The sequence below is a fragment of the Manihot esculenta genome, chromosome 3 (assembly GCF_001659605.2).
Source record: "Manihot esculenta cultivar AM560-2 chromosome 3, M.esculenta_v8, whole genome shotgun sequence".
NCBI lineage: Eukaryota > Viridiplantae > Streptophyta > Magnoliopsida > Malpighiales > Euphorbiaceae > Manihot > Manihot esculenta.
Window position 1 is genome coordinate 30,988,116 of NC_035163.2, and position 12,723 is coordinate 31,000,838.

The 12,723-nt window shown below is 30.9% G+C and overlaps 1 protein-coding gene across 6 annotated transcripts; it reads left to right on the plus strand.

Moving 5' to 3' along the window:
• Positions 1 to 3,289: 3,289 nt before the first annotated feature.
• On the plus strand, positions 3,290 to 10,654 carry LOC110611145. Of its 6 annotated transcripts, none has more exons than XR_002487315.2 (13): positions 3,292 to 3,706; positions 4,041 to 4,252; positions 4,420 to 4,506; positions 4,714 to 4,760; positions 4,893 to 4,950; positions 5,402 to 5,515; positions 5,786 to 5,911; positions 7,487 to 7,598; positions 8,064 to 8,152; positions 8,374 to 8,478; positions 8,565 to 8,779; positions 9,340 to 9,471; positions 9,848 to 10,654. XR_002487315.2 is itself a non-coding variant. In XM_021751288.2 (13 exons), the coding sequence occupies exons 2-13, from the start codon at positions 4,171 to 4,173 to the stop codon at positions 9,904 to 9,906; spliced, it is 1,296 nt and encodes a 431-aa protein (XP_021606980.1). In that variant the 5' UTR covers positions 3,297 to 3,706; positions 4,041 to 4,170; the 3' UTR covers positions 9,907 to 10,654. The 6 variants fall into 6 exon arrangements, 5 of the variants coding, with proteins under 5 accessions (XP_021606983.1, XP_021606982.1, XP_021606980.1 ...); XM_021751288.2 differs by having other exon boundaries at positions 3,297 to 3,706; positions 9,270 to 9,471; XM_021751289.2 differs by having other exon boundaries at positions 3,297 to 3,706; positions 4,064 to 4,252; positions 9,270 to 9,471.
• Positions 10,655 to 12,723: the final 2,069 nt, after the last annotated feature.

The following is a 12,723-nucleotide window of genomic DNA, read 5'->3' on the forward strand; positions in this document are numbered from 1 at the left end:
TAACAATGTACCTTTTTCAATGTTCATCCGAACAATTGTGAGAAAAATTATAATAGAATAATAGAATTTGAGTTTAGTTGGAAGAATTCAGAGATTTTTATAATTTAATTTCTAAATATTATAATTATTAACAAGTCAATTTTTGTATGTTTAAAAATCTATTAAAATATAATTATTTTTTCTTTCCGTCAACGAAATAGTTCTTTCATTATTTTTTTAATTAAAGTTAAATAAATAATAGGTGAAAAAATTTTTAAAATTCAATTTTATCCTAAAATAAAATATCTTATTTAATCATTTGATATTGTTATTATTAATAAATTAGTCTCTATATTTTTAAAAATCTATTAAAACGTTTTTATTTTTTTTCATATCTATTAAAACGTTTTTATCGTTTTTTTCCGTTAATGAAATAGTCTTATGTTTTCTCATATCTATTAAAACGTCATTATTCTTTTTTCTCTGTCAATGAAATAGTTTATACTCATCGTTTCTTTTCGTCAATGGAATTGTCCGTCCCTATATTTTCAGAAATCTATTAAAACGTCATTATTCATTCTCATATCTATTAAAACATTCTTATCATTTTTTTCATCAATGAAATAATCTCTATCTTTTCTCACATCTATTAAAACGTCATTGTTGTTTCTTTTCGCCAATGAAATAGTCCAAGATGATGATGATGAAGGAGAAAAACAAGAAAAAGAAGAAAAAAAAGGAGGAGAAGAAGAAAAAGAAGTAGAAGCAGAAGTATAAGAAGAAGCATAAAAAAGAGGAAGAATCGATGAGAAATAAGGAGTAGGAGGAGGAAAAGAAGGAGGATAATTTGATCTTTTATTATATTTTTAATGATAAAAATAGACGAAATGACTATTTTATTAACAAAAATAAAAGATAAGAACGATTTAATAGATTTCTAAAAATATAAAAACTGACTTGTTGATAATACTTAGGAACTAAACTATAAATCTCTTAAGAATTTATTTTATAATTTTTTTATTAAAAAATTCTTTTTTAATTTTAATTTTTAAATTAAGAAAATAAGAGATTATTTTTAATTTATTTAATAATATTGAAATATTATTTTTAAATATTTTATTTAATAATATTGAAATTATTGTTTAAATTAAAAATAAATAAATAAAAGACAAATAAAAGGGGAATTACGAACCCACATCATACCCGCATCAGAAAAAAAGCAGCTGCACGCCGGCACCGAAGCGGTCTCACTCTTCTTAACAAAAAGAGACAAACCGGTACGCTTGCCGGACTCTCTTTCCAGTATAAAACTCACCACGAGCACTGCTGCTGCTGCATAATCAGGCCACAGCACTATGATTGCTGTGCGGCTGTGCTACCGTAGTCCCGACAATCACATTAATTTCTGTTTATCCGAAGGGGGATCTTATGATGAAGTTCCGATGGCCCACATCATTATTTCTGTTGCTTCACTTCCTTCTCGTGGGGTGTTCTACATTCGATCATGATCTTGCTCCTGTGATGAGACTGTATCAACCTTGGTAATAGTAATACTGCTTATTTTTTCGTTTGCTAAATCCGTCTCGCGTGGATTGCTGTGACGTGATGCTGTTGATTATGTTGTTTTAACGCTTTTCATGGCTTTGATTATGTCGTTTAGTAATGAAGACCTCACGCTTGGTTGTGTGATTTGCGAAAGAGAGTGCTGGACCAAAAGTGAGACATGTTGTTTGCGGTTGGAGCTTTTGGATTAGAGGTATCCTAGTACTTTGCCATTTGTGGGTTCTTGCCATAATCGCCAGGTGGATGCTACTGCATCACCTTCAAAAAATTTTAATATTTATAAAAAATTATATAAAAATTTAATTAATCGATTTTTAATTTTAGAAAATATAATAAAATGTAAAAACCCATTAAAAGTCTTTTCTCTAATTACAACCGTTAAAAAAAATAAAATATCCTCATATTATTATTTAAAGTGTTTAATTTTTTCATATTATAGAATTAAATAATAAATTTTTATAATATCTTGCTGAAATAAATTACTTAATTATTTTATTTTAAAAAATATATTAATTAGTTTAATGTGTAAAAAAACTATGATGTTATTGTCAATAATTAATTTTTGTTACTTTTAAAATATAATTATTTAAACCATGTAATTTTAAATCATAGTTTTTCAATCTATAAAATTAATTAATAATCTATAAAAAATAATTAATTTTAATATTTTTAAAAATAAAGAGATTAAATTATTAATTTCTGAGTTATATAAACTGAATTATTTTCCTTGTATTATCCTTTTTTTTTTTTTCTGACCTACACCTCATTTAGGGCAGTATTGGATTAATTCAATCTATTTGATTTAAAATATAGTAAAATTCAGTTGGTATATGAAGAAAATCAGCATGAATTTATTGGTTTAAATTATTAATTAAATTGAATAACAAAATCAATTATTGTAATTTCAATTCATTAGGTTTATTTATATTAATTGATTTTTCACTATAAAACTAAAATAGACTTTATTGGTTTGATTTTATTAATTAAATCATATAATGCTGACCCCTAAATTCATATCAATCATTTGCCGTTGCCTATCTGTAAAAGTGATATAAATTTTGTATAATAAAAGATAGGAAAAGCTTTGTTATTTTTTATTAAAAAACAAAACAATTTGACAATTTGCAAATTTAATCAATTTTTTCAAGTTTGTCAATTCTAATATAATTTAACAGCTCATGTTAATTATAGTTTATAGTTAAAATTATGAAGCTTCTCATATAAAATATGACATTATGTTAATATTTCAGTAAATACTCTCTACACTTTATAATTTTTTTTATATTTTTTTATATTATTTTAAAATTATTATTTATTTTTCTTTTTTAAATTATAATAAAAATATAAATTAACTATTATAACTTTATTTTATTTTAAAAATTTTTTTAAAAATAAATATAATTAAAAAATTAATAAAAAAATTATATTTATTAATATATATAAAAAAATAAAATGTACAAAAGGTATTAACCGTAATAAACACTAACTTTGAAGTTAAAATTAATAAAAATAGCAAGTGTAAGGCCCAAGTAATATTGTTGTGAATATAATAAAATGGAATTCATGTATTCGCCTGCCGGTCCTACTCACGCCGGCGCCGGTTGCCAGCCCTAAGTAGGCAACTCGTCCACTAGCTGGTGATCGGCCCAACCCACTTACGTGAGAAAAGTTAACTGTTTAGGTTTAGTGTCCAAGTCCAGTTCGTTAAGCTGGGCTACCATTAGTGCTCCTCTGTTCTAAGGATGAGAAATTTGAAATATGGTGCGTTGCGGATCACGTAAAGTCAATAGAATCGGTTTTGCAAAGCGTAAACCCAACCCAGCTAAAACATCTTACCATTTTTAGCTTCCGCCATTCTGCCACCTCTTCTTCTCTCCCTCTGAGCGAGGAGAGACGAAGAAGAAGAAGGAGGAAAGCAAGAAGCCCCAAGTATTGTGTGCTTCACAACTGTAAATTATCTCCCCAACCTCCCTCTACATCTAGGGTTTCTGCTTCTTCCAATGCTACGCTGTCTGTTTCTCTCCTCGGCATATTCTTTTTACGCGCATTGCACTGAAATCGACAGTTTTTTTATGTGGATTCTGATTCGCCGATTTATCGTTGATTTGAAGGATTTTTTCATATATTAATTTTGGGATACATATTTGTTCTGTATAAAATCGAGGTGAGCTTCCTTTTCCTTCTTACATTATTTTCGCACTGATTAGGTGGTTTGAAATGATTGACTAACTACTCTAAGCAATTTCTTAAATTACCCCCTTTGAATGCGATCTTAGGCTGCATTCCGTCTGTAGGTTTATGCTTTTTATGGGGGGGTGGTGTGGGGAGGTTGCATATTAGTGATGGATTTGAATTGCATGACACTGGAACTTTTGTACTGGTTGCGGAGATTACCTGATTTTGCCACTCTGAATATTCTTTTTAATAATTTCCTGCATTCAATCAATAATATTCAGTTTTTTTTTCCCTCTCTGATTTGTTTTTATCATATTTTTTAGCTGGTAGCTATGTGGCAATGCAGGTGGAAAAGGAATGAATCACTATCTGGTTGGTTGGATATTTTGGCTGTGGTAGGTGATATATGTTAGCAATTGCAAGAAAAGATATCCAAGGTAGTTGTTAGTACCAATGGTATGTTCTATAGGAAGTGGGAGAATGGCAGTCATGGCTAGGCTTCTGGCCGCAGGAAGTTTATCACAAACCATAGGAGGTAAGATGAGACTCTTGTATTCTGGACGAACAAGATAATTTTATATCGAGAATAATTGTTGCCTGCAAAAATTAAGTCTTATAAAAGGGATTCAAATGAACTTCATATGTTGAGTAATGTTGCATTGGTTATCTCAATTTTTTATTCATAGTACTGCAATTTGGCAGAGGAGCTTGGCCAACAGAAATTGGCTACTCAATGCATTTATAGAGAATTACACGAGGCAGATGAAGCAAATTTGCTTGATGAAGAAGGTAATTTTCTTAGCATTAAATTTTTCACAGGGAAGTTTTAATCTTAAACGGGTGGGGCCTTCTTTAAGAGTGTGCTGTGGGATGAGGGAAATGAATGCTCTTCATTAGTTGGGAGTTTTAATTTGTTGCATTTTACTTTTTCTGCTTCATTTTCAAGTTTTGCTGTAAAGTTAAGTTCTAAAACTGCATTATGATTTCCTTCTGCAGATATGCATGTTTTTGGTTTGGAACCTATGACTGATCCTTTGGATTTGGTAAGGTTCTGTAATGCTAATGATAACGTCTCATTTTTCATTTGGTTATGGTATGGAAGATTGTCTTTTGTATCTACATTCACGAATTTCAACTGTACATAATTTTTCTGATCTTGTAAATATCATTGGAAGGTTTGTTGTAATGCTTGCAAGAAACCAGTGAAGACCAGTCAGTATGCAGCTCATGCAGGTGTTGAGGTTTTCTTTCCTTTTTTTTTTTTTTTAATCTTTTCTTTTAGGCCTCTTCAACCCCCCTTTCCTCTTCTTTCAAATTTGTCTTCATTTTATGGCAACAAGTATTGAACTGTTGATGAGGTTTATGATAATTATTTATCAACAATTATAATTTTAGGATGAGTTCACTTTTCTGTCTCCTTCAGAAAAGAATGTGTCAACAAGAAATATATATATATATATATATATAAATATATATATTTTGGTCTGGAGTAGAAACCCATGTAAGTATCGTTGGTGTTGCCTAATTGGTTATGCAATTTTGGACCTTGTAGGCATGCATATATGTTTTTTGGGTTGCCAACATTCATGTACTGGCCTATATGTAAATTAATTGCCTAGTTTTACTAGCGCTTCAAGTTCAGTGGTGCTAGTACTGCTCTGAGTTTTGCTTTTTTTTTCCCCAGAACTTTGTAGGTCCTTAAATTCTACAGAAGAAACCACATTGGAGCTTGATGGTAGTGTAGGGCACAGGAAACCTCCACGGAAGGAGAGAAAAAAGTTATTAACTGCTTATATTAGTATCCTTTTTCTTTTTTTACAAGTTTTTGGTAGTGGACTCCAAAAGCTGGATTTAATCGTGCGTTTTGTTCATCAATATATTTGCCTTGTTCAAATTCGTTATTATTTTGAATGAAAAACTGGTTTTTATCTTTGTTTCAGGATGTAGAGCCATATTTTGATGTTCTAAGTTTTGCATATCTTTTAAAAATATTTTTATTTTTAGTTTTATACAGGCTAGTATATTTTGTTCCTGATGATATTTTATTTTGGTTCTTAACATATATTAGACCAAGCAACACCAGTTGCCGAGCAAGAAAGGTATGTACCTATAGATGCAGATGATAGGGCTGCCTTGGAATCTCAGTTGGATGGGCAACCTGGAAGGTCATCTTCCTTCTCCGTGGATAAAAAGAGTAAGCTCCTCTTTCACTCTTGATTTGCTGTATCTGGTGTATGGCCCATTTTTTGTCAATGATCAGTATATTTAATTGATTTTCTGTTACTTTTTCTTCTGTTATAGTGACTTTTTACTTAATTGGAAAGATTTATTTTGATTATGGCACACTCCCTTGATTGACATAATAAGATGTTGCTTTCCCTAGGGTTGAGGCAGTTACTTGTCAGTGTTTTGAGCCTGCTTAAGTCATCCTTAATAGTTGAAATCCTCTGTTCTACTTCTACCTTGGTATTAATGCTAGTGTCCTTGCTGATAATGGGCCTGTTTTGTATTGCTGTTAGAGCTACTACTGAGAAAAACACTTTTTTAAAAACACTATTTAGAAAATATTAAAATGTAATTTAAAATTGTTTTTGACATAATTTAGTCATAAGAACACCAAAAGAACCAAACAGTTTTTTCCAAATTACCTTTTTTCAATAGCATCTAAAATGGTGCTTTTTCAAAAAAGTACTTTTTGAGCCCTCAAACTCAATGCCAAACACCCCCAATATCAGTCTTGATATTTTGAGTTCACAGTTCACACTTACTGGAACTACAACTCTTAATCCCAGTATTTTATGAATTGTACGATTCGCGATATGAATTGTTTGATTTGCCTGGAATCACTGACCTAATGGTATGAAGATAATGTATGAATCATAAATTCACATAGAGAAGCACAGCAGATGGCCAAATTAAAAAAAGGAAGGGGAAAAGAGAGAAAGCCCAAGAGAATGATAAAGAAGGGGCTAATGGCCCGAGATACCTTTGGTTAGTTTTGTTTTAAAATTTTAACTTACTAGTTTGATTCTTTGAGCTGGTTATGACAAAATCTTCTAGAGCCGGCCTTGTCTTAGTAGCCATACTTGCAATCCTTTCATCTGAAACAAAAAATTTATGGTTCAATCCATTCATTTCTCAGAGTCGAATGGTTACATTGTGATGTAAATGCTATTTGCTTGTCAGTGGTCATTTACATCTGTTATGCAGTGATGAATTTCCTGTGGAAAATTTATTCTTTTAAAGACAATGGATGTAGTTTGGAATATGTGTGTATTATTTTCTGGGAAAATGTCAGAAGATAGTGTACCCTTTGGTTCTTTCTTGGAGGAATTCTGTGGTCATATTACAATCTTTGAGTAGTTTCTTTTGTAAGAGAAAAGTAATTTTGTCCTCAGTCTTTTTCCCACACAATAGGAATGTTTCGATAGAACTTTGTTAGTGATGGATACTTCACTATGCCCAGCAATTGACATTGCACTTACTATGAAATGATGAAAAGTGCTCTTGTTCTTTTTTTTTGGAGTCAGACCTTTCCTCTATTGAATAAATTTATAAATGTTGTGTAGCAACTCCTATATTGTAGGGATAGTGGGGTCGATCAATTAAATTGAGGTGCATATGCTTTTAATGCATGCTTTTTGTAGGTAACAAGTTGGCAGTACATAGTAAGATTGTAAATTCTACAGATAGGTTTCTATTTGCAAATATATGTGTGTTTTTGTGCACTGAATTTAGCTTGATTCTTTGTTTTCCTTGTGTCAATTAGGAAATCCTGCATGTGCGGATGTGGCATTTATGGTGGATGGTAAAGGAGAAAGTCCTGAACATACAGGCTACTCAGCCTGTGTAATGCCACCCCCAACAAAACGATCTAAACTGTATGCTTTCTTCATTCTAATGCAATGTTACTTTTTTAAATTATGTTTATCCACGCATTCAGGTACTGCATATTTATTCTGCACTAAAACCCTCCTTGCTTAACTTTCATTTATGCATGTTAATGTGATTGTTGTACTAGCATGCTTAAGCACTTGTGTTTTTTAACAGGAGAATATTTTTAGTGCGTACCTTATTATGGGCCTTTTTATTGTGTGTATAAATGATAAAGGGTTTAGCCATAGGAGTTGCTCCATGAACTGCTGTATCCCCTCAACATGCCCTCCTGTTGCAGAGTGTGGGACAACTTGCTGCTACCTCAACTATTGTTGTCATTTTTTTGGATTTATACAACCAAGAATCCTCTCTAAAAAGCACTAAGTTTGCTAAATATATTTAACCATAATTATGGAATCATCATTTTACTTAACATGGCAACACGGCACATATCCTTTTTCTTCTTGTAGTGTATCAAGTCAGCATCTGTTATTATCAAATGATCCTGAAGCAGCTTCTGGCCTAACAAAAGTCATGAGTGCCCAAGATAGTCTTGCCAGTAAGGACCGATATAATACTCATAAATTTACTCAAATTCCTCTTATTTCTCAAGCATGATGTGAAATTATATATGTATTTACACACGAATTATAAATTCACAGAACTGCTTGAGGATTGCACTTAATTGTTTAAATTAGTTTCTTTAGTTGCATGCTGCTGCTGAATATGAGTATATGATTATGACACTTGTGATGGCATCTCTTTCTTGCATTATTTCAGTCAGGGATTTTCAAATACAGTCAACGTTGTGTAGCAACATGCCAAATGAGTGTGGTGTTGTCTCTAAGTTCCCTGGGAAAGCTAATAAAAAGTTCCTGACAAAAGGTGTGTGCTTTCAGTTCTCTATAACATTTATGTGACATCATATGTTCTTACTTCATATTCAATAACAATTAATGCTATTATAGCAGATATTCCAGTTCCCCTTGCTACAAAAATTTATTACTCTCAGAGGAACACTCGCCTTCGTTTGGCTGTTGCTCGAATGTACCATTCAGCATCAGCTAAGGGGATAAATAGTAATGTTGTGAGTCCAGAAGTATCACAGGAAACCATAATTCAATTGCAAGCTTCATCCTGTAAGGGCAATTCACTTGTGCAAGTAGATAATTCTCTCAGCAAGAAGGTTTGTGCCTATTAATTTTGCCTTTTGTTGTTTCCATGGTTTTTAATGAGAAGAATAATGTGGCTTATCTTGATTCTGTAATAGAAATAAAATATCCCATTTAGAATTTCACCTGCCACTACACATAATCCATTTTTTTTATTAATATTTTGTATCAGTAATTGTATTGTAGAGCAAATTATAGTGCAAATCATATAAAATTATCTAAGAATGTGTACCTTCTTTTGGGAAGTCCAGGTCCCTTGAATTCTTTAAATCTCTACGACTTAACTTTATTTGATTTTTTTTTATTTTTTTTTTGGGTTTTGGGGGGGGTGGTGGTGGTGGTAGAATGGCTTTGTATGGCTTCATCTATTTATAAACAAATTAATGTTTTGCTGCATGTGTTTAGAATGCATGATGTTCTTGTGCACATAATTAATGAGGAACTACTTGATCGTTATTCCCTGTAAAACAGAGAGTGCCTCACTTGTTATTCCTTGCATAACAGAAAGAGCCTTCTGCATGTAAACCTGATCAAATTCTTGCACAAAGCTCAGAACTATGCTTGAATAATTCAGGAGGATGCATGCCAGCCACTAGCTTCTCAAATCCACTTCCAGTCAACAACATTTTAAGGCCTCAGACTGCTCCTTTGGGATTGCTCAGAAGCAAATATCTATCAGAGCCTTATTCTTTTACAGGCAACTCTGGTAGTCTACTAATTTACATATTCTTATAGAATTAAGTTCTTTATTTTTGAATCAGCTGCTAACTAAGCATAAACTACCTGCATAAAATAACTCATAAAATGGTAAACTATGTGCAACTTGGTTAGAAATGCTGATCAGGGTTAAGCTTAACAACTATTAGACTGTGCTGCACTTCTAAATGTGTACAGCACTATAACTTTAACCTTCTGTTGGTTTATACCATTTTTTGATACCTGAACTGAAGACATGCCATTCTCTCGGTCCTTACTATATTTATTTTCCATTTTTTGTTTTCTTTTTTCCTTCAGTTGTTGATATAAATCATATGAAAATGGAAATTAAGTCACCTACAAGGTGATGTGTTTGGTTTTTGTAGGACAATCTCTGGACACCAGGACCATGCAGCAAGCAAGTGGAAGTGTTCCCGTTTTGTAAGGAATCTTCATATCGAGGTGGGAGTTTTGGTTAGTTGAAGGTGTATTTAGTAAAATACATGAGGTTAGGATATATTTTTGAAACTGAAAAAGCAACATTACCATAATTGTTTATTCTAACCTTCTGCAATTCTGAATCATGCTTGACTTCCGACTCTGTTAGTGTTCATACATACGGAAATAAAGAGAAAATATCACTTAATATAGTCTTGAGACTGCAGCAATATTCATATGATCATCCTATTCAAATGGGTTAGAACCTTATGTTGTTTTATGATATCTCATGTATGATCACATTAACTGATTTTGAAGACCATGGCAAAAGAAGTTAGTTGCCTGTGGTTAATAAATGCGTCTCTGGTCTTACAAGTGAGGTTGAGGGTATGAAGCAAATGCTTGCTGCGAGTGCTGAGTGCATTTTGATTTGGTGCAAGCAGAATAATACATGTGATTGTATCTTACAAAAAATGGAGTCGTTTTAGCTGTGGCTTGATGAATTTTGGTAAGGTGGGGACTTGGCCCTCCAATTCAAAGGAGTACTCGAGCAATGAGATTCTAGCGGGCATAAGTTGGTACCAGCAAATATCTTCACCTTCATGGTTCAGTGGATTAAGTTTGTGATAGCTACAGATTTGGACAGTCTCTTTTGTTCGTGCTAGAGTTTGGTTTTGTTTGTTTTTTCGAAACTTGCATAATTGCAAAACGGTTTCTAAAAGATTATTTAAGAAAAAATCTGCAACTTGTGATCATTACGTGGCTTTCTTTCGTGGGCTATACTATTCTATCGTCATCAATGGATGAGTTGTCTTTCCTAAAACGTCTCACTAAGGTTTTTTTTTTTATATTACAGTTGGGAGTTGTTATATATAAATAAGAAAATAATAAATTAATTTACAATTTTTATTTTAATTATAAATATTATGAAACTATCAAACTTTTATAATACAATTATTAAAGTAGTTTTTCTTTTCAAAAAATTATCACAGCGGGAAAGCCGACTGGTTAAACTGATTGAACAAATGAAAATTTTATCTAGTTGATTTATTTAATTAATTGCTATATTTAATATTAATAATTTTTAAAATTAATCAAAGTATATAAAAATTGAATTTTAATTAATAAAAAATAGCACTTTGTTCACAACAATTAGATCAATTGTATTACATAATTTACTAATATATTAGTTTTGAAAACACTGACAGTGACAGGCCCAAAAAACACACAAGAAGAATTAAACTTCTTTAACATTCTCTTTGAAAGAGAAGTAAAAGTTTCAACTTTTTTAAACAGTTGTTAGTCAGTAAGAAGCAGCTACAGCCTGCAAAGCAAGTTACCATCCTATGGGAAGAAACTGCTGTTTTCATTAAAGTAACATAAAGAAAATGAAAAATATCACATCCCCTTTAACCATATTAATAATATCTGCGTCATATCCTACCTAATAATTAAAAAAAAATTGCCAAATTTTAATCTTACTCTTGTTGCTACATGGCGGGCAGTTGAATGATTGGATTAAAGATGGCGGAGACTGACTTAGGCTGAAACAGTAATTATGATTTTAATGAAATTTAATTAACCTAATTTTAAATTTATTTTTAATTCTGGATTGAATTAATTTTGATTCCAAATTAGATAAAGACCTGGCAAAAAGAGAAGATGCTTATGTCTGAACGAGGTGGCTATGATTCTTTGCATAGTTTTCATGTGATTTGCGTTGTAAGGGATATAAGCAGGCGGCTTCCTTGGTTTAAAAAATGAAAATTTAATAGAACTCACTTTTATCATGTATAAAGTTAAAATAATAATAAAAAAAAAAGAGTAAAAGCACAAAATAAATGAAAAGGAACAGCCAGACATAGTCATGTTCTTGCATTGATTTAAAACTTGACTATATTAATCTTCCCAGCTGGACTGAAAAAAAATATCAGAAATTTTATCTTTTATATATAATTCTCTTCTTCAGCGCAGACCCATATTGGAGACAAATATATATATTTTTTAAAGTAGGAATATGTGGTGGAAATTCATTTTATGAAATATTAATTGATGGGTCATATATGGGATTTTTTTTTCTATTTTATTTGTCTAAAAAAAAATATCACTATTATGTCAACTTGATTCAATTGCTTAATTTGGCATAATTCAGCGTCCAAATCATTATATTCAATTAATCAAAATCAAATTCGAATTTCACATTTCTTTAATTCCCTTTAAAAAAATCAATTCCTCTTTTAATAATAATAACATCTGAATTCTCAAAGAAAAATGAAAATCATAATAATTAGCCTAGTTGAATGAATGATTTAAGGCAAACCCAAAAAATATTTAATAAAAAATTAAACGAAAAATTAATGATATAGTTATTTAGATCACAAAATTTTTTTCTAATTTGATTACACTATAAATAAATTATGTTTGTAGCAGATTAACCTATTTAAAAAAATAAAATACTTATTTTAATATTTCTCAATAATCATCATACTATTATTGAGCATGATAGTTTTAGTCTTGGATAATACAGGACCAAAAGTGTTTCATGCTACATATGCTAAAATTCTCCATTGTTTTTTTCTTCTTTTAAAGCTTTTATTTTTCTTATTTTTCACTTTTTTTTTAAAAAAAATTGCATAATTGTTGGTTACCTAACAATGCTTTAAAAAGAAACAATTATTTTATTGGTGATAGATAGCTTAGCATCCTCACTCTTTCTTTTCATCCACCATCATTATACTTTAACATTAAACTTTCTTATGGGAATCGCTATTTATGAAATTTTAGTTTCATTACTTTATTATCCTCGTCCAAAATTATTATAATT

Coding starts and splice junctions, on each gene's coding strand:
- LOC110611145 (XM_021751288.2), top strand. CDS start 4,171: ATGGTATGTTCTATAGGAAGTGGGAGAATGGCAGTCATGGCTAGGCTT. Junction 5,912..7,486: donor CTTCTCCGTGGATAAAAAGA/GTAAGCTCCTCT, acceptor TGTGTCAATTAG/GAAATCCTGCATGTGCGGAT. Junction 8,153..8,373: donor TGCCCAAGATAGTCTTGCCA/GTAAGGACCGAT, acceptor GCATTATTTCAG/TCAGGGATTTTCAAATACAG.